We start from the raw sequence: 23104 nt of genomic DNA, 5'->3' as shown, positions 1-23104 counted from the left end.
GAATTATGTACTCTTTTTCCTTCACTATGATTTTTTTCCTAGTAATGTTTTAACGAGGCATATTTCATATATAATTGCCATCTAAGGGGGAGTATTATAAATATGTAAAATTAGGTGTAATGGAGATGACCATTATTAGTGTCCATTAGTCATATGTCACTTATCCATTATCTTATGTGTTGTCAGGTGTAATGGAGATGACCATTATTAGTGTCCATTGGTCATATATCACTTATCCATTATCTTATGTGTTGTTCATATGTCTCAAGATTATATACTATTAGTGTCTATGTAATCCGCCTCATACTTACCAAATTGCCAATAAATAATGGCATTTGGTGGGTTTTGGAAGACACATATATTGAGCAAAGTCCATAAAAATTGGAGAAAATAGAGAATTTAGAGTATTTCTTATTTTATAATTTATTAATTTATTTTATTTTATTTATTTATATATTATATTTAATTTATTTTAAATCTTTATTTATTTTATTATTATATTATTATTTTTTCATATTTTTATTTTTGTTGTGCGTCGTTGTGTTCCTCAAAATCATTGTGGTTTGAAAATTATTAAACAAGAAATATCCATAGTATTCAATGATTTTCATTTTCATACTGCATGGGACACAAGATGTCGGTGGGTGCATTGAATTTAGTCAAAGCCGAGAAGTTTGACCCGGCGGTTAAATAGTGACTAAATTGGCCGGCGGCTACGCTCCCAATGCTTCAATCCCGTTGACCTGGTCTTTCAACTTTCTCACCTCACCCAATTTCAAATTCTGTGTGCAGGTTTATGTTTTTGAAAATGTGGAGTTACTATATTATATCCTCCCATGTATTTGTAACTCACTTAAAAAAAATAAAATAAAATAATGTCTTACAATCTTCTTAAAATACATTAGTTACTCCTAAGAGATTAAATTTCTTGTTTATCTAAGATAATATATCTGAGTTCATGTAATTTCAAATGAGTAGTATATTCGAGTTCATGTAATCCCAAATGGATATTTAGTCTCTAAAAAGATTGGAATTTGATCGGAGAATTGAAAATTAAAGTCATGTTGAGGATCTCACATCAGAAAAATAAAGAGAGTTTCACAATCTTTAAAAGATACTAGTTAGGTTGATTTCTCTCATTGCTAATTAATTTTGAGATAGATCTTGATATTTATCTAATACTATGTCGAGTGGATGGTGCGATAGAATCGGGTCATTAAGAGGAGCCAATAGTTGTGGAGGTGAGAGAAAAATAAAGGAGCATGAATCATGTGAAAATTTTCTTCTTGAGGTATATGAGTTCTTTGATGCCACCATAACCCATAGATTATGTTACTCGAATTTCAAATGTTAGGAAAATTGGGAAAAATAGCACTTTTAGGTTTTCACCTTACAAAATTAGCATGTTTTTTGAAAGCTCGTAAAAATACTTTTTCTTGGTTCATATCGAACGAGATCGACCATCGAGAATTAGTTAAAAAAAATATCAATTTTTTTCAACTTACCGATTGTTTTGGGCCTTCTCGGTACATCTCGCCGGATTACACACCGAGACTTGCTTCTTCTTTTTTTTTTTTTTTGTAATCTTCCCAAATCTTATACTATTTTCAAATTCGGTTATGTTTACTAAATATTATATCAAATTATTATGTAATTTTTCAAATATTTAACATAATTTATCTTTTCACAATTTTATGAATTTCCAAAATTCCAAATGCATTTTCCAATTATCAAATTAGATTTTTCAAATTGATTCAACATTTTTAATGTTGGGAAAGATCAATTTTTTCGAAAAAAATTAGTAAGATTTGGAATATATATATAGAATCTCAGTGTTAATCCTGCCCGAGATTCCCTCGAGAAAGCTCAAATATATTAATTTCGGTGTTAATTATGCCCGTGATTTCACCGAGAAAGCTCAAATATATAGAATCTTAATGTTATTTTATCCGAGATTTGCACCAAGATGCACATAATCTTGGTGTATAATTTGGCAAGATATATCGAGAAAGCCTAAAAACAATCGATAAGTTGGAAAAAGTTAATTTTTTAACTAAAATCTCGTAGTTGATCTCGCCCGAGATGGACCGAGAAAAACTATTTTTATGAGTTTTCAAAAAAAATGTTGGTTTTGTAAGGTAAAAACTTACAATTTTTTCAAATGCTACTACTCCTCTTCATGTCAACCACTCTACCGTCGTCTACCTCTGTCAACCATTACCTCCTACAACCCACTATACCCATCGTCGACAACCATTACTGACCACCATCAGATATCCTCCATTACCTTCCATCGAGAACAAATTGTGTTGTCCACCTCAAACTTATGTAATCAAATGAATGTTTGAAAAATACTCAGGTGCATCCCAAACAAAACATATGTTCGCGCATCCCACCAAATTGTCTGATCATAATTTGTCATGTGGCACATGCTTCTTATTTATTTTTTAGAATATTTTAATTATTTTTTGGTGTGAGTGATTAAAGAAAGATGTATAAAGATGAGTGTCTCCCATCTTTAAGTATTACCCTTTTATTTTTAACTCAGTTTTTTTTAAAAAAAAAAAAAAAGAGAGAGAATGATATTAAAAAGAAATACATTAAAGGAAAAAATAATTTTCACAATCAGTTTGAAAGACAATGATTAGATGTAGTCTAGGTTATACCTAATCTCATATATCTTCTTTATTATATGTAATAGAAAAAATATTATATATATATATATATATATATATATAATATATATATTATATATATATATATATATATATATATATCACATAATATATTTGTATTGAGTGTTATCTAAACTGCAGAATAGTTGTTTGAACCGCACAATAAATTGGTGTAGCCCATAGCACCTTGAAAGTTATAAGGTTGAAACAAATGTAAGAATAATGGGTGGGACCAGAGGGGGTAGGACACGTGTGTTGACTATCTTATATTAGCCAAGGGACATGGCATTTTTCTGTCGGGTAGAAAAGTACAGATGAAGATTTGGAAAAAAAAAAAAAAAAAAAAGAAAAAAAAAAAAAAAAAAGAGAGCATCATCCAAATGAATCCAACCAGCTAATATGTGGTGGTAAATAAACACTCAACACAGTAAAAACTTAAGGAAAAGACATAAATGGTGTTTAATTTTTCATATGGGTTATTATGGTCAATCTTGTTTTAACCGGAGCTAAATTTTGAAAGTTTACTTGACGGTCTAAATTTAAATGTAGTTTAATAGATAAGGTACTAATTATCATCTAAAAAGTCAACGATTAGTGCCATTCATTAGAAAATTTGTGTTGTTATCAATATATTTAGTGTACTTACATGTGAGCAATCAAGAAACATTCCAGAGTTAAAATGTTAATATCAACTATGAAAAATTTTCTAATATGACCATCCATCGATTTTTTTGTTAAGTCAACTTAGTGTTGGGCCCATTAAAGTTTATGAGAACAAATTTGTTGAGTGAACAATCCTACCAGTTATGTGCCAACATGAGAGTATAGGTTAGTGGTTAAGGGTTACAAGATTACCGCTTTCTATTTAGTTTGGAAATTTAAATTACTATATTTTTCATATATGTTGGACTAGAAAAAATAATAAAAGAAGTAGATGAAACAGAGTGGAGAGGGATTGGATAAATTTTTTTCTTATTATAATTTTTTATTATTTTATTTATTTTCTTACCGTAGGGATCGGAATTCAAACAACAAATCTCTAGGAGACAGGAGTTATTATCAAACCATAAAAACTAAATTCTAACTTCTAAAATGATTTGGACTAAATTCTAAATTTCTCCAAACTATAATAACCAATTTCCAATATAGTATTTTAATTATGCCTCTAAACTTTAAAAAGTTTCATATTTATCTCATAAATTTGAAATTTATTTCAAAAAATACCTTGTAAATTGTAATTTAAAATCGTTTCAAACATGTATTTTTTTATCAATATAAATGATGAAAATTAATATGGTAGTTGATATGTTAAAATTAGAAAGTGAACATCATGTTATTTATAAAATTAAAATCTTTGTTACTATTTATTTCATCTTAAGATATATTGTTAACGTTATTTACATACTCAATATTTACACATCAACTGTCATATTAATTTGCATGCATGATATTGTAAATAATATCATCTATACTTATCTATTTTTATATTGCACCAATTTTCATCTAATTTTACAAAAGCAAAAAAAACAAGGGCCTTTTCAAGCCCTTTTTTAATTATGGATAAAAATAAAACTTCTCAAAAGAATCTAAAGTCCATACAATTTAATTACCTATATTTTAATTACAATGAATTAGAAAAGGGCAAAAATGTAAGTTACCTCTAATCACTAAAATCAAATTTTAAAAAGTTGGGTCAACAAAAAATCAAATTAGTTGGAAAATATTTGTGTGGGTAGGCCAATGAATTAATATACCATTGACTAATCTTATCTACAATTGTCCTATTTGTCAAAGTCATTAGACAAGCTAATTAATATTTTAGATGAATGACATATCCAAGTAGAAGAATTTTCATTAATTTTATTGACATAGTGGAGACCTTTATTTTGTTGACATTTTTTTCCATGGTGGGCATTTGGATTTTATCATTATAATATTTTGTATCTATATTTATATATAATGGCAAAATGCTAAAATGAGTATGGCCAAGTTTAGTTCATCCATGCATTCAGATATTGCATTATCTCATTATCCCTTCTCTATATTCTCTTGTAATTTTTTTTTTGATAGTTAAATTACAAGTTGAGATTTATATCCATTTAAATTCTAACTTTCAAAATATTTAATATGTTTTAAAAATTTTAATTTGGTGTCAAATAAATTGTGAACTATACAAAATATCTAATTTTTCTAGATATTGGAGCCTTTTTAAATATAAAAAAATATTTAAAAACAATTACACTTTATAGCAAAAAATTTTAAAATTACAAAATGCTCTTTATACTTTTGAATAGAAATATCCAAAAAAATATTTACGCTTTATAGCAAAAGTTCCAAAAGTACTTTATACTTTTAGAATTTTTTGCTATAAAGTATAAATATGTTTAAATAGTTTTTTATTTTTAAAAATGCCTTAAATATTTGATAGATTCTTAAATTTTTAAATTTTGTATCCAATCAATCCATGAACTTTATAAACTTATTCTATTAAACAATTTAGAAATTTCCAAATCACATAATAATTACATATAAAACATGGCCAAAATTTCCTTTCAACTAAAAGACAAAAGTAAATTATGAAGATTATTCTACCAACAACGAGATTAGGATTCATTTGTTGTCCAACAAGCTAAACCAACTACCACATATTATGAGATGAACAATGTAACGAAACTGAATCTCTCATTGAGTCCTATAAACAAAATTTCTTTTGCCACTTATTTCACTAAAGTTTATACATATTTCTCTTTGGTCAACAACCACACAACTGTTAGGTTGTTTGACTCCACCACCAAAAATAATTGTACAATCGAAACACCGGTCCATGATCCAACCACAATCGCATTACAAATAACATATCAATAGAGTTAGAAAAATAAAGAGATGGGAATGGTATCGTTTACCTCTTCGTTGTATACGATAGAGTCGAGTGGTTAAACGATGTAAAGACAAACCTTATCGTTTACCTCGTCGTACTACACGATGGAGCCTCAGAGCTTACACGATAGTAAAATGAGTTATCGTTTACCTTATCATTGTATACGACAGGATTCAAGCGCTACACAATAGAGGCTGTTGTTAACCTTTTCACTGTATACGACAGGATTTAAGCGCTACACGATAGAGGCTATTGTCTACCTTTTCGTTGTATGCGATGGACACCGAACACTAAATGATGAACGATGTATTCAGTCGTTTAGCTGATCGTAGTACACTATGGAATCAAATTACTAAATGATAGACAAAGAGATTTTCAACTTCGCCTATTCGTATTCCTGTATTGGAAAGAGGCAGCATGCTCGATTTATACACTATTCCCCATTTTAGGGATTCAAAGAATTAAAAAAAATTATATACCAAACGTCTAATAAAATGAGGACACATGGTCCAATACATGAAGAAAGAATATTTGTTTGTTATCATCCAATTCTAATAGAAATCTGGAGCATTAAAAGAATAAATTTTCATGACTCACCTTAAGGTGAGTCATGGCAATCTCAAGCTAAAGGATTTTCTTGATTTCTTCTAGATCGCTGATGTGGCATATTCTCTAACAAATAGATCTTACAACGCTTACCCTTGCACCCAATTAATATGACTCTTACACTCCTCTGCGTCCTACACGACAATGCCAACCATTGGACTTCAAATAAATATATTGAAAGAAAAAGGTCGTGTAGGACCTAAGTGAGGGCCAGGGGTAGATTGTGTAAAAGGCTGTAGAATCGGGAGAAAAGCCAATGATGTTACTTAAATTAAATGAAATCAAATAATAACGAGATTTTCTGAAATATCTGACCCACACCCTATCATCCCACTCCCTCACGCTCCTCTGCATTTCAATCAGATTCTCTTCCGTAGTCCATTTTCATTCTTTACTAAATACCATATCAATTTTCATAACATTATATTTTTTTATCTTTCCGTTTTTATTTTTATTTTTTATTTGGTGTCTAAATTTCAAATTATTATTCTTTTACTTTTTTTATTTTTATTTTGAGTCATACATTTCAAAATTTACACTATTTTAATTTATTGATACCAGTCACTAAATCATTTTTCATCATTATTAAAATTAAATTTCAAATTTTCATTTCATAATTATTTTAGATTAATTAACTTACTAAAGATCAAAATGAGGTTGGAGAAAACTCTTAAATACTATTTGGGATATTGAGTTGAGATAAGATGACTAAAGTTTATACATTTGTGAAGTTCATATGTCTGTGTTTGGGATGTAGATTTACTTGACTTGAACTTATATATCTGTGTTTGGGTTGGAGAGTTGAATTCATATGTTTGGAATATCTAGTGTAGTTTTTTTAAACTCTAAATAATATGATTTTACTATTTTTTTTTTGTATATTGCAATTTTTTCTTTTAATTGTTAGAACTTTGCATTGCTTTCTTTATTTCTTTTTTGGGCAATGAACAACAATTAACCCGTTATATTTCTGGTAGAAGTATGTTAAATAAAATGTTACCCCAAAGATAAATCAAAACTCTTGATTCCTAATTTTCTTCGTGAATTTCATTATCATTATCTTCTTCTTCATGTCGTTGCTCTAAACTTTTACGATTTAATGATTTTTTTAATTAAATCTCTTTCATCATCTTAGCAACCAATATATAGTTCTTCAACAATTTCATTTTCAATTCCTCTAAATTTGGAGGATCATTAGAGAAAATTTTCTATTTTTCACTAATTCTTACTAGAAAATATTACACAAAAAAAATTCATTTTATGTTTCTTTTACTTACTTTCTTTTAAATATTCTGAGCATTCTTTTGATATGTGAATTCGATTAAATAGAAATATTTTTTTTACAATTTTTTACGTATAAATATTACACTTAATGTAAATAAAATAATATATATATATATATATATTTATATATAATCAACAACCCTACAACATACTTTAACAATCATGATGCTTTCACTGGAGTTTGTAGTTGGAGGTGATTGTCGGAGCCTGAAGTTGGAAGGTGGTATTGGAGTTGGTTGTCGAAGTTCATCATCGGAGGTGGTTTTTAAATTCTGGTGTTGGTCGGGCGAAGGTGGTCGCCGAAGTTGATCATCGAAGATGATTTTTGCCAAAGATTATAGTCGGAGCCTGAATGTTAATCGCATGAATGTGATATTAGGTTGGTTGTCGAAGTTTGTCATCAGAAGTGGTTGTCGAAGCCCTGAGTGGGTCATTGAAGTTGCTCGTTCAAAGGTGGTCATTGAAAGTGTTTTTCATTGGAGTTTTGTAGTTGGAGGTGGTTGTTGGAGCCTACGAAGGTGGTTATCGAAGTTGGTCGTCGGAGTTTGTTGTCGGAGCCCGAAATTGGTCATTGGAGTTGGTAGCGCGAAGATGGTTGTCAGAGTTCAGTCAATGGAGGTGGTTGTTAAAGCTCGAAATTGGTTGTCGGAGTTAGTCGTGTGAAGGTTGTTGATACCTGGAGTTGGTCATCGGAGGTGGCTGTCGAAACCCAGATTTCGCCATTGGAGTTTTCATTGGAGGTGGTTATCGGAGTCCGGAATTAGTTATTGGAATGTGACAGTGACCGGTGGATGAAGCCATTGAAAATATTGAAAGAAGGGAGAATTGGGTTGATAAAACTGTAGAGTATTGAAATCTATGCATTAATTGAAATAAATTCAGGACAATGTTTTTTTTTTCTAGATTAAGAAATGAAACTAAAACAAACTCGAGAAATTACAGCAAATCACAACAAAATTTCCCGTACAATACAATACTTTAATTCAGGTCCATTAACTTTTGCTTTATAGCTATTTAATTTTTTTTTTTAAATTAAATTTATAATTACTTCTCTCACTTATGATTTCTTTTGTCATCTACTATTTACAAATATTTTTCAAAATCCAAATGTAGGTCATACAACATTTTAGGCATGAAATTTAGGCGAATAGTAACAAAAATCTAAAAAATATTGCCATTTCACTATGAGTTAAAAAGAAAAATGATAAATTACAAGTGTAGTAAGTATGGTAAATGGGTAAAAGAAAAAAATTGAAGGGCGTGGGATAAAGAAAGTAAGGCACGTGCGAGGTAGTACAGTCACCGACGCGCCCCAAAATGTGTTTGACTCGGGCTGTTCTGTTCCCTTTCCCATTTTTCTTATTTATTTATTTCTAATTCCTTCTTCTTCATCACTTCCCGTTTCTTCTCTCAAATTGATCCCTCTCTCATGGCCGCAACCACCACCACCACCGCCGCAGCTCCGGCCACCGATAATTCATAAACCCCAAATGGGCAAAGCCTTGAAATGGTTTCGCGGCCTTCTCGGTCTTAAAAAATCCGATCCCTTTATCACACCTTCTCCTAATTCTAAGCTCAACCCCAAATGGCACTTCGCTAAGTCCTTCAAAGACAACGACAAACCTCACCACCATGACGCCGCCGCCGTCTCTGCCGTTGTCAAGCACACCGCCACTCGACGGACCCTACCCACCACGGACCTCGACTCTGCCGCCACCAAAATCCAGGCTGCATTTCGTGGATTTCTGGTTTGTCTCTAAGTTATTACTTTACCCGTGATTCGAACCATAAATCTCCCGATTGTTAATTTACCTTTATAAAAGTAGAGTTTTTATTTTTTATTTTTAAATTATAATGTTTTAATTAGTTGAACAAGGGAATCTCAACTTTCTTTCCCACATTATCATTAAGCTCTCACTTTGGCTAATTAGTAATTACCTTTTATATAATGCTTTTAACTTCTTTAATTTAGAATTTAGAAGGAATAAGATACAAATTATTATTTCAAAGTGGACCGTTTGATTGTAATAGAAATTTTTACTTTTTCTTATATAATGTGAAAAGTCGAAAATAGGAGTGAACTATATCTATGATATATATTTGGATACATCTTTATGTATTTCCTCTTTAAAAAAATTAAAATATTTTAAAGAAAGAAAAGTTTGTGTATTTTTTTCTATTTATCTGGGTCGAAATTTAACTTCTTTAATCTCAAATGTACCCCAAAAATGGATTTTTGTTATTTGTTGCATTTTGTTAAAGAAAAATAAAATTTGTGAATAGGTTTGAAGTCAAAATTGAGATACATACAACCCTATATTTAGGGAGCAAATTTGCAAATTCAACCATTTCATTCTCTCTATTATTTGGTTTAGAATCTCAACTAATTAATTATTAAATCTCGATCCTTTTCACATTGGGATTACCAAAAAGCATCCTTCTTTTTTTTGTTTCTTTCAATCGTAGCTGTTGGGTGTGCTACACACTCAAATCTCTCCACGCATAAGTCACATCTCAAATCAAATAAAAAACATTAAAAAAAATAATTAATAAACACTATAGCGAAGAAATTAGGTCCTCTTTTTTTATTATTATACAAGATTATAAATAAAGTTTTGGACTTCAACGAGGGAAATGTGAAATGGGAACGGATTTTGTTACATTGGAATATGAAAGTCTCTTGAGGACGACGTCGTTTTCGTAGTAGTACAAAGTATCACAGTGATTGTATAAAACGGTGTCGTATTATCTCTTCATATGAAAAAACCGTGCGGGACCCTCTCCACAATTCTGCCACCCGTCCTTTCAAATCTCCCTTCCAATGTAAGGTGTGAAGGACCTTTCACCATATTAATGCCTCAGATTCTCTCCTTTGTACTTTACATTTATTTATTTATTTATTTTTTTTAAAAAAGGGTAAAAAAAAAAAAAAAAAAAGGAAAAGTTCAGGTTGTACATGATGAGTGTTGCTATTTTTGAATGCTGTATCTTCAATTTACTCTCTGAATTTTACTTTTTCTTCTTTCCTTAAAAAATAAAATCCATTTTGAAAAGTTCCCCTTTTCTTTTATCATTTACAAAAGTGGTACTTTTTTTCTTCCTTTGGATATGAGGAAGACCCATCTCTTTTCTTCCTTTCCAAACTCTATTGGAGGAAAGCTTGGTTTATTTTCAAGAAAAAAAAGTTTTTTTTACCTTCTATGGTAAAGGACTTACCTTTCACATTTTTTAACACTAACCCATGTGAAAATATTTAGAATTTTAGGGACCCAATTGAGATATTGTAATAATTGAGGTGTCAAACCCTAAAAAATGAAGCTAACGGTTGTTCTTGTTGCATAGAGAGATCAGATTGTAAGAGATGTCTAGTGGGGTTGGTTTGTCTGATTAGGTGGAAATGGAATTAGGCCCTCTATTTGGCTATAGTTTGAACTTTGAAGTCATCTTTCTTTTGGATTTACAGGGAAAATGTTATTCAGTATTGGAATAAGCCCTTATTGAAATTTTGGGTTGGTTAGGAGTATTTAATGCTTTTGTTGTACTGAACTGGAAAAACCTTGGCTCTATGGAAGTATGTATGGCTTTCTGTAATGTCTCTGTCTTCTTCACGTTTTGCCAGGATTTCTTTAACCTGTGAAGTCTTTAATATCAGTTCAATATCATTTAATTTCCTTTGTTTTTTTGTTTTTTTTTTTTCCATTATTTTCTCTGTATAATTTTATGAAGGCAAGGAAGGCTTTGAGGGCACTAAGAGGGTTGGTGAGACTACAGGCATTGGTTCGAGGTCATATCGAGAGAAAGCGGACAGCCGAATGGATACAGAGGATGCAGGCGTTACTAAGGGCACAAGCACGGGCACGAGCAGTGCGGAGTCGATCTTCTTCCGAGCTCTTGCATTCAGATATCAAATTTTCCAGCTTCTCTCCTATGGTAAGTCAGTTTAATTCTCTCATTTGGAGTTTGCAGCACTATCAAACATGGGTAGATTGTTTAAATTTTGTTTGTTTTGTAGGATCCTGTTACCCCAGAAAAATTTGAACACAGCCCACATACTAAGAGCACTAGGTTTAAACAGATGCAGAGGAGTGGCTCAAGATTTACAACTGTTGATGCTGAGAAGATCAATAAGATCCTTGAAATTGAGAATGAAAAAACTCACTTCAAGTTGAAACCCAAGAGTCTCTTTAGTTCCATCAAGCTTGCTTTATCTTCTGATGTGCCTTCAAAAGAGCCTGCAACTGCAACTTATCATCATGGTTTTCCCAGTTCATTTTCCAGTGAAACCCAATGCTTTAGTCCATTTAAATTCTCTCATGAAGTTGAGGAGAGCTCTTTCTTTTCTGTCTCATCAAGGGGTGCTACTACAAAGAAAAGCCCATTCACCCCGGCCAAGAGTGACAGTACGAGGAGCTACTTCAGTGGTGACTCGGAATATCCAAATTACATGGCCTGCACTGAATCTTCAAGAGCCAAAATGAGATCTCATAGTGCTCCGAGACAGCGTCCTCAGTACGAGAGATCGGGTTCTGCTAAGCGAGGTTCTGTATACCTCGGGGAATCGAGATTAACTGCACAGCAGGTATCAACATTGCAGTCCAATTTTGTTGGGAAAGCCTACCCCGGTTCTGGTCGACTCGACAAACTCGGGATGCCTGTGGGTTACAGATACTGATGCCTCTAATAACTCTCTCCTCTTCACTCCCTTCTACTTCACAAGAGTAGTAGCCTTATCTTGCTAACTTATATTAGTAGTCAGTCCTAATAATGAAAATGTGAAGATCAGATTGAACTTTGAGACCTGGAACCGAACAAGTTTATAATTCTAGAACTGGAAAGACATCACTGTTTCTAAATTTTTCATGTTAGTAGTTTCAATTTACATGGTAATGTATGTTTTGCTGTTCTCATTCCCACTCAATTTGCAAATAGTTTTAGAAGAAACACAGAATACCAGAACACTCCAAGGTGATAGGAATAAGAATCAGAGGAAATAATCAATCATATTAATCTGAAATAGAATACGATCTCTGCTGCAAACAATTGTAAAGACAAAGCGGGAAAAGAATATATAAAAAAACCTCATAAACTATTCATATACATGGAGCCAAAAGCAAACTAAAACCTGAGAGACTAAAAAGTGAAGTTTAGAAGTGTAACTATGTACACATAAACCAAAAGTGATTAATTTCCACAGTCCCATCTTGAGGTTGGCACACAACTTAAGTAATGGCACCAGCTGCAGTGCTTGTTTCCATTCTCTCCTCTGAACAGCATCACCATGCCCACAGTAAGGCTGCAACAAATATCAAACTGAATTAGGTTACTCCAATTCAGACGTGTTGTCAACAAGAAGCATTCGAAGTTTTGATGGTTAAGTAACAAATACTACTACATGAAATAGTAAGGGTTGTAAGCTTTTACCCAGCAACTAGTAGAATTGCAGCAGCAAGCCAGAGAATATACTGATAAGTTTTATACTTAGGTACACGTTGAGCATCAGGTGGGAGATAGTGGCGCTCTGTCCACTTGAACTGTGGACGGACAAGCAACACGAACCCGAGAAGGAACCCTGTTAAGAATCCTCCAATGTGGGCAAAGTTGTCGACATGAGGTAGAATTCCAACTGCCAAGTTAATAACAACGATGACGATGAGGGTGAAGAGTGCAGCAGCCTACAAAAACACAATTAATTTTTTTAGCTATTGAACACATCACAACAACACAGATAAAACCATTAAAAACACAAAAATTCAGCGTCGAAGTTGATGCCTGCCAGCCAACCTTATTGGTATAAATCGTCCAGTTCGTCAAAAGCTCGGATAGCATAGCTCCCAGAAGTCCAAAGAGAGCACCAGAAGCACCAACAGAAATATTGTTTTGGATGAACAGGGAAGACATTACACTCCCACCAACTCCAGCCACGAGATATATTATCCCAATACGCACTGCAAAAACGGATATAAGATGTTTAGATGGGAAAGGAAGTTGAAAAATTCAAACTCAGCTGAAAATATCCTACATAATCATAAAAGCTGTACCCACAAAGATCACCTTAGTTAACCATATAAATGTTTATAACTAACTACATCAATACATGTTCAACAAAGAAATTGTAACTTATGTCTCAACTTCGAGGGTATAAATTTCGGCAGATATTCAAGTTTACTGTTGATTGTATTCTAGTACTAATACAATTTACTGAGCCGTACAGAACATGATACAAAATATGACAAGATTTTGAAAAGTTACAAGAGACATACCAAATCCAAATTGCTGCTCCAGGCGGATCCCAATCAGAACCAAACTCAACATATTAGCAAGAAGATGAATGATTCCAGCATGCAACCAGATACAGGAGAAAAGTCTCCATCCTTGATGCTCATGAACAACCTTATCCCACTTCAAAGCTCCCAATTTCACCAATCTGCAGAGTAAAAAATTTCTTTAAGGCAAATGAATTCAATTAAGAGGGAATGAAGGATCAAACCCTGAAGCACAAAAACGGCAATAGGATCCAATCCAAAGAATTTTTCCATATTGAAATTGAAAAAACGTTTTGAGTATTGTGTAACAGTATTATAACATCAACTGCCATCGACCCACAAATGAAACCAATATGCAAAGGGGGGAAAGATTCAGAAATTCATGTATAATGTTCGAGATATCACTAAATTTTATACCACAAGGGCAAAATGACACTCTAAAATTATGGAGCATACAGAATCAAACCCATGTAGAAACACTCTAAATTAAAGAACCAAACGCAAAACAAAGAAATAAAGAAGAAACAGGCAGAATCAAACCCATGGACACTGATGAAAGACTCTCAATCCAAAAATTATTGTCTTATGTTCTAGATATCACTATCACTAATTGTAGACATCTTATCATGGCATGACAAAACTCAATTTCGACGCATACAGAATCAAACCAATCCGTCTCAAATCAGAACGCAAAACTAAGATGCAATAAAGAAAAACAGAGCAGAATCAAACCCATGGAGTTTGGAGAAACACTCACAATCCAGAAATTCATGTATTAAGTTCGAGATATTACTAATTCTAGACATCTTAATCAAAAGGGCAAAACGAAACTAAAAAATTCTGGAGCATACAGAATCAAACCCTCAGAGAGACACACTGAAACCAAAACAGAAAACACAAAACTGAAACGAAATAAAGAGAAAACAGAGCAAAAGAAGAGATATACGTATTGGAAGAAGGTCCCAACAGTGGATTCTCCTTGAGAGGCTGAAACGAAAATCGCCCAAGAAAACCAGCCACACACTTATCTCTAAAACCGAGATTGGAATTGGGGCAATCATTGACGTACATGACCACAATGAACATAGCAATATTAGCCACAACAAACATAGGAACCAACCATGGCGTCCATTGCTTCTCAGAAGTCTCTATGTAGTAAGGAGAAGTTGAATAGTTGCCATTTGGGTTAGTATTGGGTGGATTCTTAGCCGCTCCTCGTTCAAGATCTTGATTCGACATCGTCCCCTCTGTTGTTTCTCTGTTTCACTATAGTAAAGCTTAGGTTTCTCAATGATGGAGATGGAAATTGAAGGGTTTTTTCTTGAACAAATTTCTAATGGGTATTTGTACTTTTCTAAATTGATTGAGGAATTTGGTTCGTTCTTTCTCTATATATGCAGCAGGCGGTGGTTCAGGTGGTGGAACGGGGAGAGCTCTGCAAATTATTATTCCATCGAAACGGGGGGGGACGAAATTACGAATGTACCCCTCTGTGGAAAATGAAGAATCGTAGAAAGAAGGGAATTTTCTTCTGGAAAGTTGGTTTGATTTTGGCCATAACACGTTTTTGAGACGTCATTTTGGAACAAATATTCTGCTTTCCTCCTCGCTTTAATTATTTTACATATTAGGAAATATATACATTTTTTTAGGTAAAATATAAGAAAATTAAATCTAATGTATTTAAGACAAGTTTTAAAATTTAAATACGTTTTAAAGTGTAAAAATTTTGACTCTGTTTTTTTTTTCGCAATATGTGTGATAGAACGTGGGAATTTGATTTTTGATATTGAAATTGATAGTACAAATTCATGTCAGTAGAATTGTGCTCATATCGACTTATTCTATTATTTTTATACGTTCAACAATGACAATATGGATAATTAAATTATCGAGATTTGAAATTCATTTATACTTCGTCGATTGGGTTATGTTTAGATTAACATTTTGTTATTCTATTATGACCTTTTAAATTTCTTCCATGAAAATCAAGTATGTTTTAATTGATTTGAACATCATAAATATTTTAGAATGATGCTATTTGTATTCTACATATGATTGTTGAATTTAATTTTTTTTCTTTTTTTGAAATCAACGTGAAAAAAATGGTCGATAAAAGGTTTTTATTTCATTTTGTTAATACCATTTTAAAAAATCACTTCAGTGAAATTACATAATTTGGTTTATTTAGCAAATATTAGATAACAAAACAATAATCTACCAAAACTATTTTTTCAAATATGGAAAGTAAATGAAATATTTTAAAGTAGGCAACATGAACCGAATTTCTAAACTTTCACACATAAAAATCAAAAATAAAATTTAAACTTCAAAAGCAAAATCTATATCCATAAAAAAAAAGAAAAAAAAAGAAAAAAAATATTGGAATGGGAAAATATTAGATAAGTGATCTATTAAGAACCTTTGCAATTAGGAATTCGATACTAGTTGAGTGCTTGTTTGAATGTTTTAAGATATTTAGAATAATTTAGATGACATTCTCAAAATTAAAAGAAAATTGTTTCGAAGAAAATTTAAGATAATTATTATTATAAATCCTCACCTAACATTATATGACATAGGGTTTGAGCCACGTGGCAGAATAGATAAATTTTAAAATTTAAAAATAAATGAGAGATATAGAGATTAGAGAGTCAAGTGATAGGGGCAGTATGGTAATTGAGAGTAGGCCATAAAAAAAAATAGACAAAGTGGGGCCGTTAGTTTCACACACGGAAATAACGCGTAAGGTTTGGTTGTGGCTAATCCAATGCCAAAGACAAAGCCGTGTCCGGCTGGCGCCGTCTTAGCCTGAGCTGCAAATATTACCGGAGGTAAAAGATTCAAATCTTTGATTTCTTAGTTAGTCATATACATTTAAATTAGGTATTCGATCGAAAAAGCTCTCTTTTAAATAAAAGAATCACCAAAAAAAGGATATCAAAATAGTAATAGAATCAAGAAAAATTCTTATAAATAGAAAAATCTAAAAAATATTTACACTTTATACCAAAAAATTACAAAAGTGCTATGTATTTTTTTGAACATTTTACTATAAACAGTAAATATTTTTTTAAATATTTTTATATTTAAAAATACTCATAGAAAGAACTGTTTTATTTTTCTATCTTAGAAAAAAATGATTTTTTTTTTTTAAAAAAAAACTTAGTTATTAGTTGGGTTGCACTTATCTCCATGCAGCTGTCTAATAAAACGATTGTCACGTATGTAATCGTTGTTACTTTTTTTTTTACTATGGGAGAACCATCTCAAATAACACTCACAAAAGAACCCACCTCTGTGAGAACACAAAATATCTCTCATGCTCATTTATACATAGTATTCAATTTTGGGTGTGTTTAGTTAACTTTTCAAGTATTTAATTTTGAAAATAAGTCATTATAGGAAAAATTGAAGTGTTCGACAACTCTTCAAAATAATTTTCAAAACACTTTTAAAGTGTATTTTAAACTATTTTTATCAAGAGTTTAAATAAAAATGAATTTTTTTAAACATTTTTTTCTTTAGACAATTGGAACATGCCGTTAATTTACTCGTTTGTTAAATTATACAAAATGTTCATGATTTTTGTCTTTTACTTTAGTTCATTTTACTAGTTGAATTTTAGTGTATTTATTTTGTTCTTCTTTTGGTTTAAACCGTTAAATGAAATAATATTAAATTTATCTTCATCCATAAGCTTAAGTTCTTAGGTCAATGAGTGATTAGCTTGATAATAATGTAAGTGGTTCAGGAGGTACTATATAAGCCACAACAATAATATTTTCTCTTTGATTAATTTTAATTTTAACTTGTTGGGTTCTATATATATTTCAAATCTACAAGTAAGGGAGAGTATTAGATGATCTAATATTAAATTTAGCTTCACCCATTAACTTAAGTTTTTAGGTTACAATCGAAGTAAGAGGTTCAATTTTTATAAAAAAAAATTAAAAATAAACAAGAGGTTTGATTTTTTCACACCATATATTATTAACAAAATAAATAAATAAATAAAAGAATAAATAGATTAATCGGTAAGCAAGTGAGATATAAGAATCAATCTTTAATTTTTGTAAAGAATGTGTCCATAATTTGAGTAGTTGAGCCATTTTTAATTTTAATTTTATTTTTTTCTATTTCATAAGCTTCTATGATATTTTATTACCATCTCTTAATTTTCAAATATTTCCATTTCGGGTTATAATCTTTGCATGAGAGACTAATCTATTGTAGTCATTTTTTTAAATTATAAAGCTTGTACTATTGATTTAAGATTAAAAATTTGATTTTCCCATCCAACATATCTGCAAAAAAAAGGAAAAAGCAAGAGAGCATTGATTTATATGTAAGGGTTTTCAGAAATTAAAAAAAAAAAAAAGAAAAGAAAATGTTTGATTTTCCTGTATGGAACTTTTAAAATAAAACTAAAATAAATTATTCAGAATTGAAGAAATAAAGTAGGTTACGTTTAAATATGAACAAAACTCGAGTTGAAACCATTCCAATAAAGAGTTGGAATTTTTGTCTGTTACCATTATTTTAAGAAATTAATATTTAAAAATAGAAGAAGATTTAAAAATTCAATTATTAAATTTATTATCACATTCAGATCATCTTATGAACAAAGTTTTGAAATTCAAGAAAATATTGATAATTCTGAAGATTCAATATCCTCTAGTGATAATCAAATCGAGACATGTGCATGCAAGCAAACTATAAGTGTTATTTCGAGAGACCAAGAAATTCTTTTTGAAGCAATTCGCCAAATTGAAGACCCCAAAATTAAAAGAGAATACTTTGAAAAACTTAAAGATCTTATTATAGAAGAACATCAACAACAAAATTTCCAACATTACAATCTTAAAGAGATAATGTCTCGCTTCGAACCCAAAACAAAACCAGTAACTATTCCCGACCTTCCAAAAGAAATAAATACAATAAAGGAAGAAATTTATAACATTACAAAAGAAAATTCTCAAATAAAATTCGAACTCTTATCACTTCAAACTCAACAAATAATTGATCAACCTTCCACTTTGAAAATCCTGAAAACATAGAAAATGATAAAAATTCCACTTGCATCATTTATCAATCTTATTAATAAAGTTCAAATACAAAAATGGTACTCTATTATTGATCTTGTCATAAATAAGGAATACCATTTAACCTCTAAGATTTTAATTGACTCAGGAGCCGATCAAAACTGTATACGAGAAGGATTAATACCTACCAAATATTTTGAAAAAACCTCCAAAAAATTACATGGTGCTAATGGTCAAAGATTAAAAATTCGTTACAAACTTTCAAATGCCCATATATGCAATCAAGGACATTGTTTCAAAAATACCTTCATATTAGTTAAAGACTTAGATGAAGAAATAATATTAGGAACCCCATTCCTATGTCAACTTTATCCATTCTCAGTAAATGAAAAAGGAATAAATTCAAAAATCTTAAATCAAAACATTACTTTTAAATTTGTAAATCTAATATCTACTAAATTAATAAATTCAATTCAAAATTCCTCAATATTTAAAACTATTAATTCCATTAAAAGAAAGACCCAACAAATCCAATTTCTAAAAGAAGAAATAGGTCATAAAAGAATCGAAAAACAATTATATGACCCCTATATTCAAAGTCAAATTAACCAGAATTAATTGAAAAAGACATATGTGTTACAATTCCTAATGCTTTTTGGGAAAGAAAGCAACACATCGTTAGCCTACCATATATAAACAAATTTTATGAATAAAAAATTCCTACAAAAGCAATACCCATACAAATGAATGCTAAATTATTAAAATATTGCCATAAAGAAATCCAAGAACTTCTAGAAAAAGGACTCATATGACCTAGCAAATCACACTGGAGTTGTGCTGCTTTTTATGTGAATAATCAAGCAGAAATTGAACTAGGAGTACCTCGTCTGGTCATCAATTACAAATCCTTAAACTCTGTTCTAGAATGGATACGTTACCCCATACCAAACAAAAAGATCTAATTAACCGCATACAAAATGCCTTAATTTTCTCAAAATTTGATATGAAATCTGGATTTTGGCAAATATAAATTGCTGAGAAAGATAAATATAAAACGACATTCAATGTTCCATTTGGACAACACGAATGGAATGTAATGCCATTCGGACTAAAAAATGCCCCTTATGAATTTCAAAATATTATGAATGATATTTTTAACCCATATCAAGAATTCACAATTGTCTATATTGATGATGTTTTAATCTTTTCACAATCCATAGAACAACACTTTAAACATTTAAAAATATTTCACAAAATAATTAAATAAAGTGGTTTAGTTGTTTCTTTACCCAAAATAAAATTATTTCAACAAAACATAAAATTCTTAGGATACGATATTTTCCAAGAAAAAATAAAACCAATTCAAAGATAATAGAATTTGCTAACAAATTTCCAGATGAAATCACCAATAAAAATCAATTACAAAGATTCTTAGGTTGCTTAAATTATATATCAGACTTTATTCCAAATTTAAGACAAACATGTGAACCTTTATATCAAAACTCAGAAAAAATCCACCTCCATGGAATTATCAACATACATGCATAATTAAAACCATCAAAAGTCTTCCATGTCTATCCATCATTAATCCACATGCATCACTCATTGTAGAAACAGATGCATAAGATATATGATATGGAGGCATTCTCAAACAGTCCATTAATGGTCATAAGCAACTAGTTAGATATCATTCTGATATCTGGCTAGGATCTCAAAAAAATATTCAACTATCAAAAAAGAGATTTTATCAATTGTTTTATGTACCAACAAATTCCAAAGTGATTTAATCAACAAATTTTTTTTAATACGCGTGGATTGCAAAGTAGCTACAAATGTTTTACAAAAGGATGTTAAAAACCTGGTTTCTCGACAAATTTTTGTCAGATGGAAAGCAATACTTTCTTGTTTTGATTTCAAAATTGAAGCTATAAAAGGAAGTGCAAACTCTCTTCCTGATTATCTCACTTGAGAATTCCTTCAAGGCAAAACTAAAGAAGAGAGTGAAAGAGAGAAAGAAAAGAGTGAAGAAAGAAAGAAAAGAGCAAATGAAGTCCACTTGCAAGAAAGAAGAAAAGCATGATCAAGAACAACAACAACGATCAACACTTCCTCAAACCAAAGTATCGTATTCTCAAACATATCAATTTATCAAAGGCGAATCATCACTGATAATGGAGGATCGAAAAGGAAAAGCCCCTCAAGTATTGCCATTATCAAATAAATTTCAAATTTTGAGATCTTCAATCATTTCAAGGCCTTCTGCCTTAACCATCAACTCTTCTCCTATCAAAATTGAGGAGTCATCTACTCCTTCAACCATCTATATCCAAGCCATTACAAACTCTCAAAATTAAGAAATTATACCCTCAAATAAAACTTTTAATTACCAATCAACTTCATCTATTTCTTACCATAATAAAACCCAAACCTCATACATTACAACTCTTGAACCAGAATTCATAAGTAAATCTATGAATGAAACAATTCAAAAAACATTTCCGTCAAATTTCCATTATATTCCAACCCATCCTCAAAAAACTCGTTTATTCTACGAATTTGTTCTTGTTGATACCGACTCAATTGAAATCACCCATAACAAGAATCATGATGACCCAAATAAAATTACCTTTTCAAAAGTTGGAATTCTTCGTGTTCTAACTCCAACAAAATGGAATCAAAGCATTTATACTGAAAAAAGATTTTCTCATCAATTTTCTCCGCAAACCTATTCATACATTGATTATCAAAATGCTTGGTATAATATGTTTTGGCTAAACAATTTTAATCATTCTTAGTTCATAATGTTTGATAAAACATGTATTCAAAATTTTCCATTATGGTTTAATGATTGGTGGGACATATTTAGCCTTAATGAGACTATCCTACCATATCCAATCCTTGAAAGTTTCAAATACTTTTCAAATAATGTTTTCTCAAATTCTTTTGACTTAACTTTACGTTTTTCAAATTACTTTCATCTAGCATGGATCTTTTGTTGGAATTATTCTGTTTCATAATCAAAAGGCATCTCCCGCCTATCTCGTTCATATCGAATCAAGTGGTGGGACAAATTCAACACAACTGTTGCTGCAAAAAATGTGGTGGAAAAATAGTTTTCCATCTATCCCCACAATATGAAGCCAAACCTACAAAAGAATCAATAATTTTTTACTAAAAAATCAAGACTGATGGCTGCAATGGCACAAGTATCCAATGAAGAAGAACTCAAGATTATAATTCAACAAATTTCGTCCTCATCCACTACTAGCCAAGAAGAAAATACATCAAACATTCAAGAAGAAGAGGATGACAACGAATTTGCAAACTTTATGTGTCACATCTACATACCAGCTCAATTAAATAAGTAGACGACAAAATCCAATTGAAGAAAAAACGTGTCAAACTTAAATGTCGATGTATTGTACAAATGTTTAGTTTTTAGCTTTTACGTGTCATGTGTCTTATACAAATGTTCAGTTTTAGATTTTATGTGTCATAAGAACGTGTCCACCGAATGTAAGCTTCCTAACTCTATAAAGGAAGTTTAGTATGAATCGAGGATGACAGGTTAGGTTAGGTTATGTTATGTTTTACAAGTTTTTGTCTTGAGAGAAAAGAGAGAGAACTTTGTACCTTTTGTTCAAAAATAAAGAAGTTCTTCATTTTCTCCTCCAAAAGTTCTTCATTTCTCCCAAAGGTTCTTCATATGTTCTTGAATTCAAGTAAGTTTATATTTTGTACATCAATTTTATTTATCAAGTTCAAATTCATATTTCCTACATCAATCTTTCTTTATCGATTTCAAGTTCATCAATCTTTCTTTACTTCTTACATCAATCTTTGTTTATCAATTCCAACAATTATTTTAGTTTTGTTTTATTAACTTCCAATTTACAGCAACTTTTCATCATCATTTCATTCCAACATACTCATTTCATTCCATAAAACATCATAATTTTCATTTCATTAGAATATCATAATTACTTTTGCATAATTTTCCATCTCATTTCATATTTGCCATGTGTCATCCATGCACACTTCCACCAACACAATTTACTCCACATTCTTCATGCCACACACACCACATGTCCACTTCTTCCATATTTTCCATACATCCTTCAACAATCCACGCCCCACTACACAAAAAAAGTAATTTATTTTGATTTTTACAAAATAAAATACTTATTTATTTTGATTTCTACCCAAATAAAGTAACTCAATCTATTTTTAAGTTTAATAATACATGGTTAGAGGATTTTTTTTTGAAAGTAGATGTTTTATATCAATTTTATGCATGTTTAACATGTAAAGTAATAATTAATGCTTTATAAATACATTTTAATTCATCAATGG

At 30.8% G+C, this 23104-nt stretch overlaps 2 protein-coding genes across 2 annotated transcripts; one reads left to right on the top strand and one right to left on the bottom strand.

Moving 5' to 3' along the window:
• The first annotated feature begins 8654 nt into the window (after positions 1 to 8654).
• On the top strand, positions 8655 to 12330 carry LOC120067238 (protein IQ-DOMAIN 22-like). The gene is made up of 3 exons (XM_039018762.2): positions 8655 to 9191; positions 11170 to 11373; positions 11456 to 12330. The coding sequence occupies exons 1-3, from the start codon at positions 8934 to 8936 to the stop codon at positions 12113 to 12115; spliced, it is 1122 nt and encodes a 373-aa protein (XP_038874690.1). The 5' UTR covers positions 8655 to 8933; the 3' UTR covers positions 12116 to 12330.
• Positions 12331 to 12424: 94 nt separating this feature from the next.
• LOC120067239 (RHOMBOID-like protein 2) lies at positions 12425 to 15262 on the bottom strand. The gene is made up of 5 exons (XM_039018763.2): positions 14653 to 15262; positions 13704 to 13867; positions 13225 to 13388; positions 12865 to 13115; positions 12425 to 12736 (listed from the first exon to the last, which is right to left on the bottom strand). The coding sequence occupies exons 1-5, from the start codon at positions 14943 to 14945 to the stop codon at positions 12625 to 12627; spliced, it is 984 nt and encodes a 327-aa protein (XP_038874691.1). The 5' UTR covers positions 14946 to 15262; the 3' UTR covers positions 12425 to 12624.
• Positions 15263 to 23104: the final 7842 nt, after the last annotated feature.

The sequence above is a fragment of the Benincasa hispida genome, chromosome 12 (assembly GCF_027475165.1).
Source record: "Benincasa hispida cultivar pf3 chromosome 12, pf3_genome.v1.1, whole genome shotgun sequence".
Classification (NCBI taxonomy): domain Eukaryota; kingdom Viridiplantae; phylum Streptophyta; class Magnoliopsida; order Cucurbitales; family Cucurbitaceae; genus Benincasa; species Benincasa hispida.
Note: the sequence above shows the minus strand (reverse complement) of the source record. Positions and strands in the feature narration are given on the sequence as shown.